The sequence below is a fragment of the Haliotis rubra genome, unplaced genomic scaffold, assembly GCF_003918875.1.
Source record: "Haliotis rubra isolate DU_JTF1 unplaced genomic scaffold, ASM391887v1 Scf312, whole genome shotgun sequence".
NCBI classification, from domain to species: domain Eukaryota; kingdom Metazoa; phylum Mollusca; class Gastropoda; order Lepetellida; family Haliotidae; genus Haliotis; species Haliotis rubra.
Window position 1 is genome coordinate 771,789 of NW_025766983.1, and position 27,329 is coordinate 799,117.

General features: G+C 39.1%; 1 protein-coding gene across 2 annotated transcripts; it reads right to left on the reverse strand.

The window, feature by feature from the left end:
- Positions 1–10,611: 10,611 nt before the first annotated feature.
- On the reverse strand, positions 10,612–27,327 carry LOC124283285 (monoacylglycerol lipase ABHD6-like). 2 transcript variants are annotated; one of them, XM_046719317.1, is made up of 9 exons: positions 27,271–27,327; positions 19,445–19,579; positions 17,610–17,769; positions 16,373–16,489; positions 15,251–15,383; positions 14,736–14,902; positions 14,342–14,396; positions 14,086–14,186; positions 10,612–12,022 (listed from the first exon to the last, which is right to left on the reverse strand). In XM_046719317.1, the coding sequence occupies exons 2-9, from the start codon at positions 19,447–19,449 to the stop codon at positions 11,858–11,860; spliced, it is 903 nt and encodes a 300-aa protein (XP_046575273.1). In that variant the 5' UTR covers positions 19,450–19,579; positions 27,271–27,327; the 3' UTR covers positions 10,612–11,857. The 2 variants fall into 2 exon arrangements, with proteins under 2 accessions (XP_046575273.1, XP_046575272.1); XM_046719316.1 differs by lacking the exon at positions 27,271–27,327 and adding an exon at positions 22,941–23,038.
- Positions 27,328–27,329: the final 2 nt, after the last annotated feature.

Sequence of the window (27,329 nt, forward strand, 5' to 3'; positions counted from 1 at the left end):
TGTCAGCATATACTGCTCACACTTTGTTAAGGATCACAAAAATTCGCAAATTTACTTAAACGTAGATTTATAACTTGAAATTGTATCCATTTAAAACTGATAAATAATGCTATGGTAACACATCTTTAGGAAATCAGCCACTTTACGCTAACCGTATGCTCTTGATACATGAGTAACCATAAAAAATGGGTTTCATTGCACCAATCAACCATTTTGCAAATCATGGCACGGGTCATTGATAAGTACACAACACCTGTCAATAGAGGGTATTGGATCCACAAGATGAAATAAGCAAAGTCTGAATAGTATATACTCTCACGTGCAAAAGAAACGTCCCCAAAATATAAATTATATCATATTTGCTGGATATGGCCAAAAACATGAAAAAACAGTTCGGAACACATTGCCCAAACACACAGATGTCTGACACCCCAAGGCAATGCACGTGTTGCATGCCAGAAGCGTGGAAAATTACTTTATTCAGTGAAATTTCCTGCACGTGCAGGAAATCACCCGTATGGAGATCGGTTATAAAACACGTTGGAAACTGTTCTTTGCAATCACAATCATCTGAAGAACCAGCAGAACATGCCTTGATTAACAGCAGAAAAGAGAGAAAGACCGATTGTCATGCTGCAGCTGGGGGCAACGCACGACATGTTGGATCAATCCTGGGTTGTGCAAAAAGAACGATTGGGACATTGGTCACACGTTACAGACAAGCTGACCGGACAGCAGATAGGCCGAGGAGCGGTCGACCGGAAGTCACTACCCCACAAGAGGACCGTTATATACGGACGCTTCATTTAAGCAACAGATTCCTCGCCGTGACGTCATCATCAGTGCTTAGCCTCGGTCATCGCGTCAGCAAGCGGACAGTGTCCAGACGACAACGTCAACATGGAAATCGGAGCCTATAGACCGTTGAGGGGCATGACGTTACCGCCGGAATATCGACGTCGAAGATTGGTATTGGCCAGGAATGTTCGTCAGTGGCAGCAACGGAACCAGCAACGGGTCCTTTTCAGCGTTCCATTTGAACAGAACTGACGGCCGAAGACGTGTCTACCTCCGGCATGGAGAACGGACGGCACGTTGTTGAGTTCAGGAAACGGAACCATATGGTAGAGGGAGTGTGACGGTTTGGGGTGGCATGTGGGACCACCAACACCGACCTTGTTATCATCAATGGCAGCCTGGCAGTCCGTCGGTATGTTCATGAAGTTCTGCGGCCCCATATCCTGCCTTTCCTCCAGCAATATACAGGAACCTTGGTTCAAGATAGAACACCTCACACCGCTTTTGTCACAACGGCCTTTCTCAACGTCAACAACGTGCCCGTCCAGCCTTGGCCCAGAAGAACCCCTGACATGTCTCCGACCGAGCACTTGTGGGGCCATCTTGGACGTCGGATTCTACAGCTTCCACACGCTCCATTGACGAGAAATGCACTAGCTCAGGCATTATAGACAGAATTAATTCGGATCCCCAGTCACGTGATCAGGAGACTTACACACTGAGCCCAACGACGTGTTCTGACATGCACCGATGTAAGGGGTGGACATGCGCGGTATGCCTTCCCATTTCAACCTCTGTTTTGTCATTTGTTGGTTTGGCTTGCGCTCGAATACTAGACAATCGACCCCCATGTGACAACATTCCCTGTACCACTGTTAGGTTTACCACGTTCTCTTTCTTTATGTCACACATGCTTTACATACACCTTCCTTAAGCATATTAAACGTTCATATCTATTCGTGTTTGCACTTGTGTTGTCTGGTAGTTGAAAAATACTTGGGGACGTTTCTTTTGCACGTGAGTGTATGTAGAGAGTTAGCGTAGAGTATCCGCATGTCCACACTGTGAACATATTGAGTGTCAGTAGAGCGTGTCAGCGTAGAGAGTCACATCTGACATAGAGCGCCAACATGGGTATTGAGCGTCAGCATGACGTAAACATTATTTCGCGCTCGTAATGCTTTTGTAGAATCTGTCAGATCGGTTTACAAGGCAAACAGATTAATACTTGTTCACTGAAATACGTACTTCTTGTAGGTGTAGATGTAGACGATGCTGCAGCTGTGAAGATGCGCCCGAGAGAAAAGCCGTTACCCACGTCAGGAACAACTCCAGGGTGGTGACCGTGTCTCCGGCACCCGAGGTACGAACGCCCGAGGGTCATGTGTAATTCATGTATGCATAAAACCTAATGAAGCCTCGAATTCCTCACCCCTCAGGTAGACGTTTATTGTGGAATGTCTTTTGTGTTCTGTTTGCTTCAGGTTCCACGCGATAGGCCTCGGTTTGCCAGCATTGTCCAGAAGGTGATCGACAACAGATCGGCCAAAGAAGTGAAGACTTGGATGCCACATTCGAACCCCGTCCGACCCATCAACACAAGCACCAAGTGATGAGGATGGAGAGGGGTCGGGGTTGAGGGTTGGAGTGGGGTGGGGTGTGTGAAAGAGGTGGGGTGAATCCACAGGGGCTTGTAACGCTAAAACTGCCATCAAGGTATATACGGGGTCTTACTAAGACCCCGTCAGTGACAGTATATACGTGGCAGTTTTTAGCGTTACAAGCCTTAGTACTAAGACCCCGTCAGTGACAGTATATACCTTGATGGCAGGTTTTAGCGTTACAAGCCTTAGTACTAAGACCCCGTCAGTGACAGTATATACCTTGATGGCAGTTTTTAGCGTTACAAGCCTTAGTACTAAGACCCCGTCAGTGACAGTATATACCTTGATGGCAGTGTGTAGCGTTACAAGCCTTAGTACTAAGACCCCGTCAGTGACAGTATATACCTTGATGGCAGTGTGTAGCGTTACAAGCCTTAGTACTAAGACCCCGTCAGTTACAGTATATACCTTGATGGCAGTGTGTAGCGTTACAAGCCTTAGTACTAAGACCCCGTCAGTGACAGTATATACCTTGATGGCAGTTTTAGCGTTACAAGCCTTAGTACTAAGATCCCCGTCAGTGACAGTATATACCTTGATGGCAGTGTTTAGCGTTACAAGCCTTAGTACTAAGACCCCGTCAGTGACAGTATATACCTTGATGGCAGTGTGTAGCGTTACAAGCCTTAGTACTAAGACCCCGTCAGTGACAGTATATACCTTGATGGCAGTTTTTAGCGTTACAAGCCTTAGTACTAAGACCCCGTCAGTGACAGTATATACCTTGATGGCAGTGTGTAGCGTTACAAGCCTTAGTACTAAGACCCCGTCAGTGACAGTATATACCTTGATGGCAGTGTGTAGCGTTACAAGCCTTAGTACTAAGACCCCGTCAGTGACAGTATATACCTTGATGGCAGTGTGTAGCGTTACAAGCCTTAGTACTAAGACCCCGTCAGTGACAGTATATACCTTGATGGCGGTTTTTAGCGTTACAAGCCTTAGTACTAAGACCCCGTCAGTGACAGTATATACCTTGATGGCAGTGTGTAGCGTTACAAGCCTTAGTACTAAGACCCCGTCAGTGACAGTATATACCTTGATGGCAGTGTGTAGCGTTACAAGCCTTAGTACTAAGACCCCGTCAGTGACAGTATATACCTTGATGGCAGTTTGTAGCGTTACAAGCCTTAGTACTAAGACCCCGTCAGTGACAGTATATACCTTGATGGCAGTGTGTAGCGTTACAAGCCTTAGTACTAAGACCCCGTCAGTGACAGTATATACCTTGATGGCAGTTTTTAGCGTTACAAGCCCCTGTGGGTGAATCAACACCAGCATAAAGCGGCTGGGGTGGGAGTAATGGTTTGTGGTGGGTTAGACGAATATTTTGTTAGCAGGTTCTCTCCATGAACTAGTTGTGGTTATTGTTGTACGTATTTCCAGTAAAGTCTTTGTTGTAGTACCATCCACGGAACTAACCTATAGAGAGGATACGTCAAGAGAGAATGACTGCCAAACATTGAATGTCTGCCTGTCAAACGTGTTTATTTATACAATTACCATTTACAAACATGTTAATCAAATTCAGTCAAGTTATAAGAAAACACTATTTGTCTAGCAAGTCCGTGCCTGTCCGAATGAGGTCATCTGCTCTTTTCTTGGTTGATTTTTTGTCAATGAAAAGAACTTGCTATATTCAGTGAACATAACATTATACGAGCGAGAAGCACATCAACATTTTCTGGATATGCGGTCCCTCCATGTATTATTCCACCTTAAAGGCTATTGAATGTGTAGCTGTACATGTTGCTATCCTTTTGGTCCCATGTTTTATTTAATTAAAAAAAAGGATGCTTCTCGTTTTCTTTGGAGATTTTATGAGCGCTTCAGCTGAGGTCGAGTTCTACCATGTCCGCAGAAACCTTTCGAAAAATTAATTTTGTCAGATAAACGCCTCTGTGTGCGTGTGCGTGGGGAAGCCTTACAGTGGTCACATAATTTGGAACAGAATCCCTTCGCTGCAATGGTTTAGTATACTAGTATCTGTTTCAGGAGGCCACAAGTGTACATGTTTTGTTTTAGTATACCAGTCATATATATTCCAGCTGTATGAGGGTGGTTTGAAAATAATCAACTCTGGAACAGACAATCTAGAGACTGACATCAGAAGCTTCGATCTCCACACAACATGGATACGATGGTATAAATCAGCAAGTCTGATATCACAGGTGAGGTGAGGTGAGGTGAGGTGAGGTGAGGTGAAATTGGGTTTAACCTCGTGTTTGAGAATATTTCGCTCATATGACGACATGCGTGTGTATGTGTATGTGTGGCTGCTTGTACTAGCCCAGACTTAAGCTGGTTTATAGTGCTAGCCCACTGAGATACCATGCCGCAGTGAAGCATGAATATCCCACTCAGACACATTATACTGACTCCGAGCCCAACAGTCCTTGTTGTACCCATTAATGCCGAGCGCCAGGCAGGGACCAACAAGTACCATATTTTACCTCTCCAGGAGGACGCTTTAACCACTACACCACGGAGGTGGTCCTGATATCACAGAGCTACCTCTCACTATAAGTATTGTTCCTGAAGACCAGTTCTAACCTGGATTTTTATGTATGAAGTGAAAGGTGAGGTGAGGTGAAATTGGGTTTAAGGTCGTGCTGGAGAATATTTCGCTCATATGACGACGTGCATGCGTGTGTATGTGTATGTGTATGTGCGGCTGCTTGTACTAGCCCAGACGGAAGCTGGTTTTATAGTGCTAGCCCACTGAGATACCATGCCGCAGTGAAGCATGAATACCCCACTCAGACACATTATACTGACTCCGAGCTGACCAGTCCTTGTTGTACCCATTAATGCCAAGCGCCAGGCAGGGACCAACAAGTACCATATTTTAACGTCTTTTTGGTATGACGCAGTCGAGGATCGAACCCGCGACCTTCCGCTCTCCGGGCGGACGCTCTAACCACTACACCACAGAGCGGTCTGAAGTGAAAGAATGAGAACAAAAAAGGCCATCTGGATAACACTGTTTAATGATGACACACAAACATAACAAACAAGCACAACAAACTAGACTGGCTTTGTGATCATAGTTAACATTACAGCTGATGTTCAACAAGCAGGAATCTCACAATGCCAACATTAAATATTAATTCACTCACACAAGCAGAATGGAAGAAATACTGAACATTGTGTCCCTGGTGACCCAGAGCAACTTTATACATTATACCTCCTACAAAAAAATGTTTCCTCGTCATGCTTGATGACCTGAATATTAAGTCATGAAAAGAATATAAACTAATGCCATGGCTAATATGTACTAATGCCAGTTCACCTGATGAAGGGACCTGGAATGGTCTCGAAACGTCGTGAGAGAAATTAAAAAGAAGTTTAATCCAAAAATATATCTTGGACATCAATGTACAACTTCTAAATGCCACTGAAAGACAGAATATAAACTGTTTAGCAGATGTTTCACAGGGTGACATTTATCTTCTGAACTAGCAACATATAATATATTGTCTCTTATAATAATTTAAATATTTTAGCCCATCTCCATAATGTTAACGGACACATTCCTTATAAACTTTTTAGCACCTCTTTCACAGTGAGACTTTTATCTTCTGAACTAGCAACCTAAAATATACTGTCTCTTGCAATAATCCACAAACCTAACCCCTATTTCCATAATTTTAAAGGACCTGTTCCTTATTAAATGCCTGATATCAACAGTACTAATGCCATTTGGAAATAGAAGTTGAAACAAACCAGAGAGGTCAGACCATTTAGTTTAATCTTTTAGGTTAAGTTTACAATTAACTTTGCAGAGTAAAAAACCATATTAACAAATAATATTTGGTTGAAAAGACAAGTTTACATCTTGGATTATTTGTTTCAAGATTGTTTTGTATTTTATGAAAATATGTGTAAATCAACATGGTGTTTTATAATTTGCATCATGGCTAATATGTTAAACAAGAAATTGATTTGGTCAGACCCAGGGAAGTATATTAACATGATAATGGATAAAATGCAACTGACATAAAATCTGATCACCAGATAAAAAAATATTAAAGAATGGAAGAGCTGAAAAATGTTACGATTGATAGAAATGAACATCCTTTGAAAAAGTACAATTTCTGACTACAGAGAAGTTTAATAAATACTGATGTGTAATCAAACATGAGACTACTGATTAATCACAATGAATGAGATCGCAAAAAACCTGAACACTGGCCATTAATACATACATATTCTCAAATTTCAAACATCCTGAGGCATAATCACAGTACTATAGAGCCAAGTTCAATGTGTGCCATTTCTGTTTATTGGTATTCTTGGAGGGAATAAAAAGTTTATATGCCAGGGATATATTGAATATATAGTCTACAGTGATGGTCTGAGACAATGACAATAGTTATGGCCCCTTGTCTTTTGTTTAAAAATGTGTCACAACACGAGTAAGAATGGTCGTAGCCACTATATGACAAGAACAAGTTCACCTAAGAGTGAGTGAATGAGTATGGTTTTACGCCGTTTTTAGCAATATTCCAGCAATATCATGGCGGGGGACACCAGAAATGGGCTTCACCCTAAGAAGACTGTGAAGGGCAAAGCCTACTGTAACACTGTGGTCTAATGCAATGTTAACAGAACACACAACTGACACTTAAATATATATGAAAATATCAGCATCGCTCTCATAATATACTCTAGATTGGCACCACAAAATAAATATCACAAGTATAAACAGGAATCACAGTGGTATATACCATATCAGGTGGATCAATTCAAAACAAATAACACAGATTACAAAACATTACAACTAAAAACAACTGTAATCTAATATGTCTGCTGAAAGAGTGAGTCAGTTTAGTTTTACGTCGCACTCAGCAATATTCCAGCTATATGGCGGCGGTCTGTAAATAATCGAGTCTGGACCAGACAATCCAGTGATCAACAGCATAAGCATTGATCTACGCAATTGGGAACCGATGACATGTGTCAACCAAGCCAGCAAGCCTGACCACCTGATCCCGCCATTAGTGGATGAGATAAGAAAGCATTATTATTACTAATAACAAAATACCATCTGATATGATATATTTCCCAATATTCATACAGCATTTTCTGAGAAGTAGAAAGTGTCGCTATGTCAACATGTTTAACACTAGAACTTCATGAATGCCAAATCCAAAATCATAATATGTTTACCATAATGCCATAAAAAACCTGAATAATGTCATGGTGGTAGAAATTATCCAACATTTTCAGTTTCAACACTCCAGACATACATGTATCATGGAATCCAAGATTGAACAAATGGAAGGATGGATGAATGGGTTATACTGAATACTTTGCCATGTCCTTACCTCTCATTCAACTTGGTTTTAGTGAACTACAAACATGCTGTAAACACAGGAACATAATTAAATGCAAAAATGATCTAAAACTACAACAAACAGTGTTAGACCTATGGTCTAATTATATCATGAAATCACAGATCTAAAAACCAATTTACAAAAGACTCGAACTCAAGTCCCAATGATTTTCCAAGTCTAGACTACATCAGCCCTAAGTGTTGTTCTCAGCTCCAAATGTACTTCATTTCTAATTTCCTAGATGTCTCACAGACTAAATGTTATGGTATTTAATTTTCTGGACTTATTTTCCACTCAACAAATGAGAGCTCTGGATGATTGCTAAAAGTCATGTTGAGGAAATACAAACAAACATATTCCTTGGACTGTTGTTCGACAACTTGTACTATGAATAGAAAGCTTTTGCGGAATGTGTTTCATGACTGTTTTCCTTCCTTTAAATGTCAATGTTTTCACAAAGTTTGGCGAATTGGGAGGACTAGAGCAATCGTGTGATTGACATTATCATGGGCTACACAATTGGGATATGATGCTTCAACCAAATCAGTGAGTCTGACCATCTGATCCAATTAGATGCCTTATAATAATTAATCATACATTACCACTTCTAAACATTTTCAAAACAATTTTCACATTTTCTCAATACTGTAAATCATGAAATTAATGCGTCACGAATTTAATGCGAATGCAAGGGTCTAGTCTAAAATGCGTCACAAAATTAATGCGAGCTCAGGAATCTGTGTTGATGATAAAATGTGACACCCTGAATCTTTGGTGTTGTTTTTTTTCTTTTCACACTTGTTATTTACCAAATAACCTGAATTGAGCTTGTTAAGCAATGAATGGAAATGAGCTGACAATGTTTTGGTTATGCTGCCATGTTTGATCACGTGATTGCTTACTACTACTTGTCTTATGACAACATGTATAAACGTGATCCGACTTGAATGACATAACTCATCTACCAAGGTAAAACCAACAATTGGCTGAAGAATGTCCTGTCTGGCTGTTGTGCTTGAGTGACTTTAAACAATGACCAGTGATTGTAACCAGTGATAATTACATGTGGTTTGAGATACCTGTAATGAGGAAGTGGCCTGTATTGGTGTAATGTGTAGTGTCAACAGATTAATGTTTTCTGTCTTTTAATAAGTTCTCAAAAGTAGACATGGTCAGACTGAAATGTGTCATTATAATAATGCGAGAAGAGTACAGACGCATTTTTCGCATTAATAAAATGCTCATATTAATTTCATGATTTACAGTATTCCAAATGCTTCAAAATAACATAAGAATACGGCTGCAGTCAACTTCAAACTAAACCTGAACACATTCCAACCTACATAGGGTTGCTTAAAGGAGGCAGGATAATGTCCTTAATGACTGTTCCCACAACAACTTGAACACAGTTTTTATATTGTATCAGTAAAGCAATGCCTGAAGCATGATTGTCAAATGGTCCCACATTTTATATAAGCTGCAATGAATGAAACATCTCTAATGTAGAAATATGGCCCTCTTGGTCCAGCTGACCATTGCTAATATTTTCTCCTGAACACTTACAACTAAAGATGAGTTCAATGTGCTTTTATCAGCATTTTAAAAATGATTTAACATGATTAGGTTTTTACTGAAACTGATTTCATAAGTGATGTTGGAATAAATAGCATTAACAAAAAGTTAAAATAAAACTCTTATCTAATGTCACAGACTTGCTCTACTTGCTTATATATCTAATATGTTTTAAGTCTAAACTTTGAAGGTGATAAAAAGACTTGTTGTCATGTTAAAGCATCATATATAACCATTGCAACAATTTTAACTAACAGCATTCATAAAAGACATGAGTTTTCAAATCAGGTGACATTCTATACAGAACAAAATCAATCAGTAGATCCATAATTAAACCAGGCTGCAAAACACACGTATATGTTACATACAATGGTCTATAAGAGACAGATATTGTTATCTTAAGGGTGTCTCCAAACCTGACTTAATATATTCATTAATGTTTGTACTGACATAATTTCATCAAAGAATCTGATCTAACATACGCAGCAAGTTTGACAATTCATCTGACACACAACATATACGAGTTCTAACAAGCCGAATCAACCTGACCACACTCTTCATTAGTGAGTGAGTTGGGCCACATACCACTATGACTGACTGACTGAGTTTAGTTTTACGCCGCTTTTAGCAATATTCCAGCAACATCACGGCGGGGGACACCTGAAATGGGCTTCACACATTGTACCCATGTGGGGATTCTAACCCGGGCCTTCAGCGTGACGAGCGGACGCTTAAACCACTAGGCTACCCCACCACCCCCATAACACTATGAATGATATTACATTTATATCACAGCATAGCCTAAAGTGGGAGAAAAGCCTGTGCTGTAGATCTTATTTACCACAAACCCACGAACACAGGTATAGTGGAAACAAACCTCAAAAAGTAATCAGGGTGGATCTGAGATTTGAACCCACCAGGATTCTGGCGCCCAGGATGCAACCGTCTTCATGAGTCCATCACTCCAGTGTTATGATATATAAACATCAATGCCTGAAATCTATTAATTGCATAATTTCAACAATTAAAACTCTGGGACATCTTTTACAATGGAGACTTGTCTTAAAATATGAACACTGTTGGAAAGTACTGACAAACATCACAAATACTGGACTGGCCAGATATATTCCACAATGTTAAGTGAGTGAGGGAGTATGGTTTTACGCCGCTTTTAGCAATATTCCAGCAATATCACGGTGGGGGACACCAGAAATGAGCTTCACACATTGTACCCATGTGGGGAATCGAACCCGGTCTTCGGCGTGACGAGCGAACGCTTTAACCATCAGGCTACCCCACTGCCCCCAACAATGTTAAGATACAGTCCTGTCAGAACAAAGATGAACACTTGAAGACAGTTAATCTGTGGACTCAAGAATGCTTCTAACATTACAATCAGGTGATATTTCCATACGTAACGTCTGGACCTGTTCATACCAACTACCTTACGTCTTGATGATTGCTACGGATATTTACATACATACAAACTGCCACAACATCCAAAACTAGCTGCAATCTGGAAGAATGTACTTGCCATGGTATCGTGTACTCATACTGACCCTCATAACAAATATCTCAAAAAATATTCACAGAAACCTTCAACACCCTCATGAATATATCTACAGAAAATTAAGAGATTCCTTCTCACAGATGAAAAGACAAAAATTATTTTCAGTTGGGACAAAATGGTAGTCCATATACAACCCAGAAGACCCTGATTCATTGGAAGGAAGTATATAGGAAATACTCATTTAATGGTTGAATTACTCAAACTACCTGTGATCGGAAAAATAAGGTTTCAATTGTATATTTTGATTAATTACTAAAAAGAGAATTGCCATTTCATACAGATGGAGATAATCTTGTCTGTGTTTAACTCGATTAGCATATTAGAAAGTTTCACTGATCCTGGTTGATAAGCATCTTAACAGGTTTTACTGGCCCAAATCATTAAACATCTTAACAAGTTTTTGACCCAAGTCAATAAACATCTAATAAAGTTTACTAGCCTTGAGTCAATGCACATATTTGCAAGTATTACTAGCCTTGAGGCAATTAGCAAGTTTTACTAGCCTTAAGTCAATACACATCTCAGCACGTTTTACTGACCCAAGTCAATAAGCATCTCATGAAGGTTTACTAACTTTGAGTCAATACACATCTTGGCAAGTTGTACAAGACTTGAGGCCATTAGCAACTTAGTGTCATCAATTCATATCAAACAAAAGGTCAATAAAAACAGCTATGATGCAGAAATTGTCCGTCTCTCGCTGCTAACTGCCACATGTTAACTAGAAATGGACATGAGGTCCATGAAGTCCCATCTCCTGTTAGCAACAAAATACAAACATGAAGACTAGCTGTACATATATCTTGGATCAGTAAGACCTTGACTTGTAGAGTCATCTCTTTCTAACTCTATTTACACTCATTCTGCCAATGAATTGCTCCTGTATTCTTCTGGGGGGTGCTTGTTTTACTCTTCTAGACATTTTTTCGGTCATATTCTCCACGGAATACAAGGATGGTTTTCATTACGGCACCTGGTCTGTCCATATTCACAGAGTGGCCACATCGCTCTATTATGTCCACACGCTCACAATTTGGCAAAACTTTCTTCAAGACTTCAGCACCACTCTTGTCAATCAGCTGGGAGTGAGAATTACAGGTGGTTAATGAACTGAATATAGCAGTGATGATACATCGTAGTATTGATAATCGTGATACTTTATCTGACGATAAATATATCAATACTTTTGTTCGTATCGTGATATGTATAGTTGACCTTAAACTTGTTAATGTTCACTAGAAATTGACAGTTATGTAAAAATTTACACTGCTACTTGCTATCAAAATATACTTATTTAAAGAAAATAACTAAAGATAGCATATCGTGATATGCATCTAATCGAATTGCATTGTTCCAAGATATCGCGATACGTATCGTATCGTGACATTTCCATATCGTCACACCTCTAGAACTGAATAATGTTGCTATGTTTATACACCAGAATTTCTCCACTGAGCCATCATCAATACTTCACTGGTGTGTGACAGTACGTTCCCCCATGCACACTATTACATATGGCCGCTAGGGAGTAACAATGAAGGCAAGGTACTACATGGATGACAACTACTATTGTTACTTACCAACTTCTAAAATGCCAGTGAAACAGATCATGCTGTAAATGTGTGATCAGCATTCTAAAAGTTGGTGAGTCAAAAATGAAACCACAACTTTAGGATGACAACTTCATGTTTATTGCATAGAGCGATGTTTCGATTGTAGATTCTTACACCGTTACCAAGCTAAACAAGTGTTTGCCATTGATATGGCAATGTCCCCAGCCGCTTAAGAATGGAATATCTATATTTACTACTTTTTATTGTTTGGTCACATACAAGATGCCTGAAATGACTGGTGTCTGCATAATCACCCAATGTAGACTGTCAACATACTTGAAAACATTGGGTGCAATGTTTTATGAGATATCACGTTTAAATGAGTTTGAAAAGTGGTCAAAATGTTGCGGTGACCTTGAAATTAAGATCAAAGTCACCCAAATAAAGTGGTGTCTGGGTAATTTCCCAATGTAGGCTGTCACCAAATTTGAAGACATTGGGTACAACAGTCCATGATATATCGCATTAACAAGAGTTAAAAGTGTGCAAAGTGTCATGGTTACCTTGAAGATAAGGTCAAGGTCACCCAAATCAACTGGTGTCTGGGTAATCTCCTAATGTAGTCTGTCTACAAATTTGAAGACCTTGGGTACAACAGTCCATGAGATGTCGCGTTAACAAGAGTTTGAAAAGTGTTCAAAGTGTCGTCGTGACCTTGAAGATATGGTCAAGGTCACCCCAATCAACTGGTGTCTGCGTAATCCCCCATTGTAGGCTGTCACCAAATTTGAAGACATTGGGTACAACAGTTCATCAGATATCGCGTTAACAAGAATCGGGACGGACGGACGGACGAACGCCGCTGAATACATAGTCCCCCGTTCCACGTTGCGGAGGGGGACAAATATACATCGAAACATCACTCTGTGCACTAAACAAGAAGTTGTCATCCATAAAGTAGAATGATTTAATTGTAAATAACCTAATCAAACAACAGATTGGTTCCAGGTAAGCAGGTACTCACACTAACGAGACACCTTCTGCCATCTTTGTAAAGCATGTGCATGTCCCTCTTCCTCAGCAACTATTTTTTACGTTTTTCTTATGTGATTAGATTGGTACTTTGCTAAAATTACAAAGGTTTGGGGGGCTTTTCCTGAACACCATGGCTTCAGTAAGCACTTGAGTAAAGGGAATTTCCAAAATTAACACAAAATGTCTTGGATGAAATGTGGCCATGTTGGATGCCACTGATGAACTTGTCGCATGTCATTACAAAACTTACGAGTATTTTTACACAGTTCATGGACTGCTTGGATATTCAGTATTAATGTTTAATCACATTAACCCACACAATGCAGAGTCATTTTAGTGATTATTTTGATCTGATGAACAGACTTTGGCGGGAACGTGGGGCTCCACACGGGTGAGCAAATTTTGACAACAAGGGATTCAGGTTTCCACGTAACCGTAGAAAGGGAAGGGAGATAAGCCATTATAGCATGAGTCAGGATAAGGAAAGATATATGGTTGTACTTGCCACATATTTATGCAACTAGTTCCCTGAAATGGAATGAAGGTATATCTACCTCGTCGTGTTCGCCCCACACCAGCTGCGTCGGGGGGCTGATGTGCCGCGCCTTCTCTACAAGCACAGTCACGTTCTCCTCACGGGCCAGATTCTTAAACACTGACAACATACAACAGCTACTGACAGGAACGTGTAAGTATTATCAGCAATGTAAAAAGAGTCTGTATGACAGCTTTATGTAAAGTCACTTTCTAAATCCATGTACAATCATACATACTCATTGGTCAAATGATCACACAGAAAAAAATACTTACATCGGAGATAAAAATGATTTTTAGGTGCCCTCAAGGCAACAATTCCTTTTAATATCTGAAATAAAAGAAAACAACAATAAACATATATTCCAATAATGACTGAACAAGTAATATGATATCAACAAACACCCTGGCTGCTTTACAAGGATATTTTTGCATCTATGTAACTATGGGAATGAATAAAAACAAAAAAACAAAAAAAACGTGACTGTCCAAAAAAAAAAAAATATAAAAACTTCCCAGGCAGCAAAAAGCTGTTGCCGACATGGGGTTTGATGTTACATTCCCTGAACCGAACCAAATCCTATTTCATTGCTACGCATGACATAAATGATTAAGGCATAAGAGACAATAAATTATGTTTTTAAAGTACTCTGAAGGTGAAGGTCCTGACCTGATAGTTGATTGGTTGCTTGTGGTACAGACAGCTGTCCAGCATCTTCTGCGTCTGCTCTGGTGTCTGGGGTATCAGACTACAGTGGCTGATGTCCAGGTTGTCTGGTCCCATATCGATGGCAGCCAACATCTGCTTTGAAAACTCGCTGTCCACAGGTGTCTTCACTGAAATATGGAAAGTAAAAGCGTGAGTTTACTGTTATGACACCTTTAGCAATATTCCAGCAATATCATGGCAGGGGACACTAGAAATGGGCTTCACACATTGTACCCCTGTGGGGAATTTAAGAACTATGGAAAGTGAGTGAGTGAGTGAGAGCATGAGTGAGTGAGTGAGTCAGTGCGAGCATGAGTGAGTGGGTGAGTAAAGGAATGAGAGCGTGAGTGAGTGGGTGGGTGCATGAGTGAGTGGGTGAGTGAGGGAGTGAGTGAGAGCATAAGGTGAGAGGTGGTTGTTTGAGTGAGTGAGAGCTTGAGTGAGTGAGAGCGTGAGTGAGTGAGTGAGTGACTTACTAGCAGGACAGACCATGGTGAGGCGATCCACGTAGCTGTTGTATTTGGCTGTGTACAGGCCTCCAATCACTCCACCCAGAGATGTACCTACCACGTGGAATGGCTGCTCAGCCAGTCCTGAGAGATTTACAAACTGAAAATACAATATCACGGATCTATCACGCTCAAATACACAGTCAGATTTCAATTATGATATTACCAGATTTGTAGGTTCAGTGTTATTTGTAACGGACAGCATTATACACTTTGATTTGAAAATAAACTATACAATAGAATATAGGTACTTTTGAAGGTATTTGCAAAGATGAAAAATAAGACTTGAGTAAATGTATAATGAGGTATAAATAACAAGCTCCATTGTTTAAAAGTCTTTCGACATGCACAGCAAATAAATGTTGAGAGTCTAAACAGAATATTATGTCTATCTGCACATGTTGTAGGGATACATTCGGAGACATGCTGGCTTCCTACAGAATACTGGGGAAATGCCACACAGATCGAGAGTCCTTGAGGTGAATACATACAAAAACCAAATCAGTTACATGCTCTCTGTGACATTGTAAATAAGGACGCTCCAAAGTATCTTAAATAAACTTTTCCTATGTGTCATAAATACATGAAATACTTCCCTAACTATATGCAATGATGTCAAGGTCAAGGTTACCTATTCATCCAGCCTGTTCACAGAAACTTCTGACAAGAACCATACAATGATAATTGGTCATTTTGAGATAATTTGCTAGTGTAGCGGCCATGAAATATCCAAGTCCCTTGCTGGGACTAGAACCACATACTTTCTGATCTGAAGTCCACATTACTAAAGAGGTTAAACCCATCAGCATGAGTGAGTGAGTTTACTTTTACGCCACTTTTAGCAATATTCCAGCAATTTCAGAACACCAGAAATGGGCTTCACACACTGCACCCATGTGGGGGGAATCGAACCCGGGTCTTCAGCATGACAAACAAACGCTTTAACCACTAGGTTACCCGAAGCACCCTCAGTGGATTTTAGACCCATAATATTGGTTATTATATTTACTGAAACAGAATTTTACAGGTTTTAGACTACATGATACATTGATAGGGCTGAAAACATGGCAGAAAACTCCTATGTCCAACCTTATGCAGGAGGTCAACAAGCGATGAGAGAGACACATCGTCCTCATCCTTCGGGGTGCTCGTACTCCCGTGACCTGGGAGGTCAACTGCTATAAGGTGAAGGTCTTTGGGGAGTTTCTGTGAAAACGACTCACACAAATTAGACATGATAAATGAAAACATGTTATGGAGCTATGGCTGTTTGTCTGTTTCAAGCTGCACTCAGCTATATTACAGCAAACAACCCAAGTCTTTCTTCTGTATTCAACTCAGAAACGCTACCAACGGTGGTACACGACATGAAACTGATTGAGATTGTGAACAACGATCTTAACCATCAGTGTACTATGAGACATGTCTATCAAGTCATTGAGCCATTTATTCAGCTCTTATGGCTTGGGTTGCTGAGGACCAGTTTGAAAGTAGACTCCCAAACACGGTATTCAAACACGAAAGACAATTTGGCAAATATTACGAAACTCACGGTTGAAATGTTTTAATATATTTTGGGGAAATAGTACAATAAACTATATCAACTGACATGACAACTGCCAAGTATCACAATATAAGATTTGAACCAAGAATCATGTGCCACCTTTGCATCATCTGGCCTCAGCGAGTCAGTTCGGCTCAACAGAACTTTGAACAACATCCATACTAAACCAACTCAATTTGTTGTGAGGGTCACATTTAGAGTGGAGGAAGTATAGGATTGCAATGACACAGTGGAATAAGCACATGAGCGTAAAACACAGAGTGGAGGAAGTTTAGATTTGTGAAAACCAACGAACACTGACCCTGAGCTGACAAAGTAGAGAAAACAAATGAGATGATAGTCTGTCCATGCCATAATTTGGACCTTCACTTCACGGCCTGCACACCACCTCCATGGAGTAGTGGTTAGAGCGTCCGTCCAGAGAGTGGAAGGTCGCGGGTTCGATCCCAGGCCGTATCATACCAAAAGATGTTAAAACATGGTACTTAAATTGTTCCCTGCCTGGCGCTATGTGTAAAACAAGAACTGGTCAGCTCGGGAGTCAGTATAATGTGTCTGAGTGGGGTATTCATGCTTAACTGCGGCATGGTATCTCAGTGGGCTAGCACTATAAAACCAGCTTAAGTCTGGGCTAGTACAAGCAGCCACACATACACATACACACGCATGCACGTCGTCATATGAGCGAAATATTCTTAAGTATGACATTAAACCTTGACATTTCACCTCACCACTTCATGGCCTGGGCCCATCTGACTGTACCTTAAACAGAGCCAGCCATTGATCCTTGGAGGCAGTGAATCCATGAATGAGCAGAATAGATGACTTGTCCTTCCACCGTGTCCCTCGCTCCCCGTAACAGAACATGAAGCTGTCATCACCGACAAACTTCACCTGCATGCCGCTCGCGAAGATGAAATATCTGGCAATACAGACAATAGATGTGCATGTTCTTGCATCAAGTGGTCCTTCTTGTCCCTTTGTGTTATTTTCAGTTCATGTTCGAAAAATAATTGATGTAAACTTTAATTTTCATGACTGGGCCCCACTTGTCTTCTTGATAGACACCAGACATGGGCTTCGCTTAATGTACCCATGTGAGGAATTGAACCCGGGTCTTCAGTTTGACAAACGGATGCTTTTACCATTAGGCTACCCTACAGCCCCTTCATATTTACAGTGAAACCCCACTTATATGGACTCTGGATATCAAGAACCCTCGCATAACGGACAATATTTACATGAAACAACATGACCTGTATAAATCTACTCATGTCATTACACATACTTGTCAAAATTTCAGTCAATACTGATGTTTATATCATATAGTCGCAATCATGAGTGATCAACCAATCAGCATTATTTATACCAACCCAGGGGTGGAAATAACTTTATAATTGCTAGTGTACTCTGGTACAGTGGCACATGTGAAATCACTTGCCCTGATAATTTTTCCACTATACTTGCCAATTATCTTGTTGATTTTTTAAATAAACAACATAATTAACATTGGAAAGTCAACTGGACACCGGTACAGCATGATATACATATTTGCTTGCCCGACAGAAAAAAACACTGGGCTGGGACGTCGGGCAATGGGTTATTTCCACCCCTGCAACCACAAGCATATTACCTCTATTAAGCCTTGATATGAACATTTGTTAATAATGGACAATAAATCTCATTCTTTGACTCAATAAAGTCATATTTGTTGAAGCATGACAATTATATTTCAACATAACATTTGATGATGATGATGACTGATCAAGCTGTGCTGGACATAAATAGTATATCTAGCAATAACAATTACTTGTACCACAGTGCTCATAGTTATTTTTAATATATATATAGATATAGATACATGTAGATATATAAAGAGAGAGAGAAAACATTAAAACTGCAATAACACAATATTGGAATATTCTCCTGATATCTGATTAGTTTCATATACAATTTATTTTGGCCTTGGTGTTAAACTTTATTGCGTTGTATTGTCAATACTATTGCTGTTTGTAACTGAATCACTGGTACATTAGGGGAAAAAGTGTCCAGCCGATTGCTATTTCCAACTTAGTTTTATCTCAAATTTCACATTTACATCGACCAAATTTGTTAGCCACGTTCCTTCACATGAAATTACTGACGGCATATGATGTAGTTTTGACTGAGCTTAATACACACACAAATCTTTGGATTCGGAAATTAATTTATCCAGACAATATCTGATTGTCCAGGAGTCCACACTAGCAAGGTTTGACTGTTCATGACTCAAAAGAAAGATTGACCAATGTTTTCATTTTACTACAGTAAAATTGACATGTCATGACAGAGTTGAGACCATATACCGATATCATTAAGACGCTAATATGATGAGCATTTTTTATCAGGCCATAATCTTGCATGATTTAAAAGTGTATTATAACTTAAGTCGAAGAGAGAGATATCTTCACAAAATGACCCCAATGAAAATTGACTAGCCAGTCAGGTCAATGACTGTGGAGATTTACTGGACCAACTGGATTTTTACTAGCCACAGGCTAGTGTGCCAGTGGCTATTTCGCACACTGTATTGGACTAGTATTTTCGTCCCTGCTTACTTCATGGCGGTCTGGATGAGCAGGGGTTGCTGGGCTGAAATTATAGTAGAGACCGCTAGCCCGACACCACCGCCACCGCCGCCACCATCGCCGTCAGTGGGTACATCAACATCTCCCACGCGACATTGTTCTCACCTGAAACAGACACATGTGTCACTGGAATTATCCATTGTAACATGTTGTATAAATGTAATCAGATCATCAGGTTGTCGTCACCTGAAACATACACATGTGTCACTTATCCATTGTAATTATCCATTGTAACATGTCATGTATAAATTAAATCAGATCATCAGGTTGTTGTCACCTTGTTGTCAACAGACACATGTGTCACTGGAATTATCCATTGTAACATGTTGTATAAATCTAATCAGATCATCAGGTTGTTGTCACCTGAAACAGACACATGTGTCACTAGAATTATCCATTGTAACATGTTGTATAAATCTAATCAGATCATCAGGTTGTTGTCACCTGAAACAGACACATGTGTCACTGGAATTATCCATTGTAACATGTTGTATAAATGTAATCAGATCATCAGGTTGTTGTCACCTGAAACAGACACATGTGTCACTGGAATTATCCATTATAACATGTTGTATAAATCTAATCAGATCATCAGGTTGTTGTCACCTGAAACAGACACATGTGTCACTGGAATTATCCATTGTAACATGTTGTATAAATCTAATCAGATCATCAGGTTGTTGTCACCTGAAACAGACACATGTGTCACTGGAATTATCCATTGTAACATGTTGTATAAATGTAATCAGATCATCAGGTTGTTGTCACCTGAAACAGACACATGTGTCACTGGAATTATCCATTGTAACATGTTGTATAAATCTAATCAGATCATCAGGTTGTTGTCACCTGAAACAGACACATGTGTCACTGGAATTATCCATTGTAACATGTTGTATAAATGTAATCAGATCATCAGGTTGTTGTCACCTGAAACAGACACATGTGTCACTGGAATTATCCATTGTAACATGTTGTATAAATCTAATCAGATCATCAGGTTGTTGTCACCTGAAACAGACACATGTGTCACTGGAATTATCCATTGTAACATGTTGTATAAATCAGGTTGTTAATCAGATCATCAGGTTGTTGTCACCTGAAACAGACACATGTGTCACTGGAATTATCCATTGTAACATGTTGTATAAATCTCAGATCAGATCATCAGGTTGTTGTCACCTGAAACAGACACATGTGTAACACTGGACCTGAAACAGACACATTATCCATTGTAACATGTTGTATAAATGTTATCAGATCATCAGGTTGTTGTCACCTGAAACAGACACATGTGTCACTGGAATTATCCATTGTAACATGTTGTATAAATCATAATCAGATCATCAGGTTGTTGTCACCTGAAACAGACACATGTGTCACTGGAATTATCCATTGTAACATGTTGTATAAATGTTATCAGATCATCAGGTTGTTGTCACCTGAAACAGACACATGTGTCACTGGAATTATCCATTGTAACATGTTGTATAAATCTAATCAGATCATCAGGTTGTTGTCATCTGAAACAGACACATGTGTCACTGGAATTATCCATTGTAACATGTTGTATAAATCTTATCAGATCATCAGGTTGTTGTCACCTGAAACAGACACATATGTCACTGGAATTATCCATTGTAATATGTTGTATATATGTAATGAGATCATCAGGTTGTTGTCATCATGAACGAATGATAACTCTCCATATCAGCAATTCTGTCATCTGACCCAGCCTCCATGTTACCAACGAGATAAAAATGCAATTTTTCTAAAGGGTGCCATGGAGCACCAGACAGATGATTTAGGTGTGGCTTTGTGAAAGCGTAGCCCATGTCTTTTGATGTTCAATTAAACTTAAAACATCACAACAATTATGTCATTTCAAGTTATTGTTAAATAGAACAGTAAACATCATGTAAACTTGTAAACATGAGAGCTGGATTTCCTTAACACTCGTGTAAAGACTGTCCGGCCTCATCAGCCCTGGATCATGTACTAACCGACAAAGTATGCTATCATCCAAAACAGCACTTCCTGTTATGTACACTGGCATTCAAAATGGCCACGCTTATGTGAAACTGTGATATTGAGAGTGCCACTGACTAATAGTTTGATAGAGTGCAAAAAATAGTTTTTGAATCTTTTCAGTTTGTCAAATTTATAACATTTTCCATTAAAAGAATCATGGTACGTGTTATTTTTATAAATTTAGTTGTGCCCCCAAGGCACTGAAAAGATTTCATCCATGCCATTTCAATATTTACCATGCCATGGCAAGCAAATAAAGCACAATGTTGATCCCTGCATGCATGTTGCTAGAATCTCCTTGTTGTCACTGATTGACTTACGACAAGACATCATACATGTCAGTGGCAGCCATGGAAGCAATTGATTGAGTGATTAACTAAATGAGTGATTTGGAATAAGGGGGGGATCATTTTATGGATATACAACTACTTAATTACAATATATGCAACATTTTGGGGTATATGCTGACACTGTTATCAAGCAAGCAAATTTTGTAATAAAGAAGTTGTATATTGATAGAACTATCCACGTCCATCACACCCACACAACAACTGTAATCAGCCTGTGTATGGGGAATGGGTTTATCATCACTGTCGCCACTCGGCTGGGGATAAACAACAGTGTATATTAGTGTTGGGAATTGGTTAAAATCTCATAATTGATGATTGGTTCATTACAACGGATCAATCATTGAAAATAATTGGTTAGGATCATTTATCAAAGTTTCCTGTTATGCTTGTTAATGCACACAAAAATAAAGAAAAAAATATGTAGTTAATTTCAAATTGCACAAAATGCCTTTGCAAATTTCACATCTTTAAAGGATGACTAGTGTGTTTGGAACAAAAAGTTCCTGGAGTCTTTAAGATACATTCAATCATGATTTGGAACAAGCTTGTAGTGCTTATGAAATGTAAATTTAATGACAGACAAAAACTAACCTTGTGAAAAATATTGTTAATGCAAACAAGTGTTCCAAAATTATGAGAGAACATGATCGATTGCTTGGTCGTTTAGTCACTGTCACCAATCACTGATTATTTCAATTAATCGGACCACAACACATTGTCATGTTAACAGCGTGCACAGTATTTGGTGAGTGAACTCAACTAAGGATTATTAAGTACCGGTACCCACTGTCATATCCATTTTGTCTGCTTTATCAAAATCTGTGACAGTTACGTGAGACAACTCAATTCACTGAAATTTAAGTAACAGAACAATGAACCATTTGAAGAGAGTGATTTGGGTTTTACGCCGATTTTACCAATATTCCAGCAATATCACGGTGGGGGACACCAGAAATGGGCTTCACACATTGTACCCATGTGGAGAATCGAACCAGTGCCTTCAGCGTGACCTGCAAACACTTTAACGAGGTTTAATTCAACATCCAGCTGAAAAAAACCCAAACCCACTATGAAATCACCTTTACCAGATTTGTCAGGAGAACGCTTGTGTGAAGATCTTGGACGTCACCTTCAACAAGAGAAGCAGCAACTCACCACCAGAGTAGGCCAATTCAATATCTGTTTGGACTTCAGTTTACCCAATATTGAGATGACTATTCATCAGTTAGGAGAACGCTATGAATACGGTAAACACAACACTATAATAGTAAAACATGATAAATGTTTTGTGTAAAGTGCTGCCAGGACATGTAAAGCTAATAAAAAAAATAATTTGATTCTGCTATTGTTCTCTGAATTAGCACACATCAGTGCTTAACCTATTCTGACTACTAGGTGGCAGCTGAATGAGGCAGCACTGGTGAATACAGTGTATTGTCAAGCTGATCACGTTGCACCACAGTTGTCATCAACAATATATCAGTTAGCATCTAATTGGTGGGTTATTCTTTAAATGTCTGTCACCAGCTGTTGCAATATATTTGTAGCAGACGTGACGTCATACCACACAAGATCGCCCAACCTTGTCAGCTGGCTGACTGGTTAACTTCTTTGGTAATGAGGACAAAGTGTACAACTTGGGATCAGAAGGTCCATGGTTTGAATCCCAGCACAGGACTCAGACATTTCATGGCCACTACGTATAATTCACATACCGTATTTCCTCTAATTAGCTCCCGGGCGCTTATTTTTTCAATGGCTTCCAGACCCTGCACTTATTAGAGGCACTGCGCTTATTGGAGACCCGGCACTTAAAGTTCAACAGAAATAAATATAGATCCTCCATTGGTATTCTATTTCAAAACTCCATTGTAAACATGTGACACACCCGGCGCTTATTGGAGACCTGGCGCTTATTTCTTGAACAGTTGCTTTACCCTCGATGCTTATTACAGGAAATATGGTACCGGTAATATAAATTAAAGGGGCACTGGCAGATGACAATTCGCTGGACTGGTTGCTGCCTTTGTTATTGTGTTTTCGCTGTGCATACCTGGATGGTATTCCAGAAATCTAGTCTGGTTTCCGACCTGTGCTACACAACCTCAAGCACATTTGTATAAAGGTGTATCTTGACTTCAGTCAACAAACATGAAATACTGTTTCATCTTAGAATTAAAAGTGAAAAGTAAGTGTAGCAGGACGCGGAGTCATCCCACAGATGACATCCTTACTTTGTCAGCTTGCTGACAGGGTTATCTCTTTGGTCATGTGGACAAGGTGTTCGACTTTGGATCAGAAGGTCCGTGGTTTGAATCTCAGCACGGGACTTGGAAATTTTATTGCCGCTACATAAGCATCTTTATCGGTAAGATGGGTGACAAGATTTTGATTAGTAACATACTTGTTATACTCAGATTTTGTTTATAGTATACTATTTATACTTGCAACACAAACTAATGATTTACCTGTATTGCTCATCAATCAAATCATGTACATACTTCCTCACAGGCAATTAATGAAACCCTTGAAGTTTACAGTTATTTTACACGTAGGATGTACAACCCGTCCATCAAGTATGTTATAACAATTCTAAACATTTTGAAGTTACATTTCATCTCCCAGTGACAGAACATGTCAGGATTATAAGAATCTTTAAGGGAGTCAATGTACTTTTTTACAATAAATATTTTGCTTATTAATCCAGGCATAACTAGTGATGTTTTGAAGCATTTTTGAACGTTTGAAAAATTAGTCAATATGTTCCATAACAGAAAGATTTTTCTGCCAGTTTGTAAAAGGACTGAAATAACTAGGCATTTCAGAAACGGCTTGTGAAAACAAGGGAGGGGTTATTGACCATCTCCTGGAAGGTGAGGCATATACTTACTTAGGGACTCAGATTAGAGCAGGACAGTGGTACAAGAATTTGTACTGAAATGTGGTACATACGAAATAAAAGAAGGTTATTATTATCCACATCATTTGTCATTATATCCATTTATTAACGGAACACAAAAGTGGACAGCACTAATAGTCTGTTACTATTCAGTAAGTTGGTTTCACCTAATGTTATAGCCCAGAATGTGTAATAATATTCTTTGTAAGCGTCATAAGATTTTATTTCACTGATTTCTTTTAAAACTTTTAGGTAATTTTTTATCAAAGGATATTTTATAGAGTGACTGCAGTTCTTAACATTTGAATGTTTCTATAGATGTTATAATTTTAAAGTCTCTCGTAACTCTGTACAGGGTGGCTCGTTACTTTTACGCTTATATTGTCTTAGGTTATGTATAGTTTTTATCATGTATATATGATGGATGTACGTTTTTATCAAAATGACTGTAACGAGGTGAGACTATAATAAACAATCTGTCTGTCTGTCTGTCTGTCTGTTACTGTGGTTACCATGATGCAACATGTTTGACAGTATTGTATTATTTGGGGATGGCTTCTCATTTACAAAACGGCAAAGAAAACAAAATATGCTGAATGAAAACCATATCCAGAGAGTCAAAGATAGATATGTAATCAGACTCTCTGCCAAAGTTCCAGGAACATGGCAGTTTGTTTTTCCTGGTGATGCAAGAATAATATTCAGAGAGTTAACATAGAGAGCAGGTGATCCTTATGGGAGTAGTGAATGGTCTTTACTGGACTCACTGTTCAGGTTTCAACTAGCACTCAAATGGATTTTGTCAGCTTTAGCTAAGCTAGCTAATAAGCTAATCTATTCATCCACAATCCTACTACAAGTTGATAGTAGTGGTGGTCCGATGAATTGAAATAATCGAAGATTGGTCGCAGTGACTAAACGACCAAGCAATCGATCATGTTTTCTAATAAACGAACGCAAACAATTCTGGAACACTTGTTTGCATAAACAATATTTTTCACAAGGTTGGTTTTATCTGTTACATTTCATAAGCACTACAAGCTCGTTCCAAGTCATGATTGAATATATCTTAAAGACTCCAAGAAAATTATGTTCCTAACATACTAGTTATCCTTTAAAGATGTGAAATTTTGCCAAAAAACCCCAAAGAAGCACATGTTTTTTCCTTATTATTATGTGCATTAACACATTTCATTAATGACGCTCACCAATTTTTTTCAATGATTGATCGGTTGTAATGAACCAATCATCAATTATGAGATTTTAAACAATTCCCAACACTAGTTGATAGGTGCTCTAAAACGACAACTACTGCTCATTTACCTCGTTTTTCAACACCTACTGTTTACCTTTGTGTACATGTGCAATGGCCAGTCTCATAGCAAAACTTAACACTTTGTACAAATGCACAGGCTCAGTTTCGTGAGGCTGCATTGGATTTATTTGATAAAACATACAGCTCATCCATACCATACCTTACAACTAACCTGGATTGTGAAGGGTGTATAACCCTACTGGTCATATAGGCTTATTGATTGGAAAAGGAATCTAAGGAATAAGTGAGTGAGTTAATATTAGGTGTATCCTACCCTAATCTTAACTATCCTTTAGATAGAATCATATATAAGCCACTCAAAATCTATGAAGTAAGAGCTTCAGTCTTTGACTTTGTTTAGGGTAAATTTCTGCATACAGAAATGTACCTGGTGTACATATCTGTAGTACCCATGCGACAACGACCGCTTGACGCGCAAACAAACCTAACCCATGCACAACCATCTCTTGGATCAAGGAGGCACCAGAAATCTTTGAAGCAAGAGTTACTGTCAGCAGCCTTAACCAACTAGCGCTACAGTATAATACTCCGATAAACTCCACTTTTGTTAATGCTGACTGTCAGGTTCTTAGTGGGTTTTTTTAGGCAAAAGTACTTTTTGGGGGTTAAAGCCTATTTGATCTTGCTCTGTGTGGATCAAAATCCTTTGTAGATATCACGTTCTACAGAATTTTCATGTGGCCATTGGCTGTACATTTTGCATCTATGTTTCATCTTGTGGAAAGCGTTCCTTCCGTTCCCCCATATTTTTTTGGTAACATTACCGTGTCTGGGGCCTTTATCATACAACATGGTTCGACCCTATATATTGTAGGTAATTATTTTTCGGGCTTTTAGTTATTTTTGTGAGTTCTCTAGTAATTGTTGTGTTAGGTTTTGTTAATATTTTCAGTATATATTAATTTATACATATTGTTTGGGATGGGAGAACGGTGGGAACTCTTAACCATCTTGTTATTGCCAATCATGAATGTTGCCATCACCATTGATGTCAGTACCAGAATATCAGTATCACAAATCATCAAATGACAGCCAACAGCGACTGACACTCACATTACCTTGCCATGTAATTTGTTTATTCGTTGTCATTGATTAAACTCTTTTGAATGTAACACACACAAGTAAAACAATGTATCACAAAATAAGAAAATTAAAAGAAAATAAACATCTTAACACTTACTCTTATGCAGTCGAATTTTGTAAGTACTCGGCCCGTGAATTAAACCGGAAGTGATCAAA

What these genes read in the sequence shown, in the direction of transcription:
- LOC124283285 (XM_046719317.1), bottom strand. An exon ending in TTGTTGACCTCCTGCATAAG is followed by an intron (nt 15,384 to 16,372) that starts GTTGGACATAGG and finishes TTGTATTTTCAG; the next exon opens with TTTGTAAATCTCTCAGGACT. An exon ending in TGTGGGGCGAACACGACGAG is followed by an intron (nt 12,023 to 14,085) that starts GTAGATATACCT and finishes TCTCACTCCCAG; the next exon opens with CTGATTGACAAGAGTGGTGC.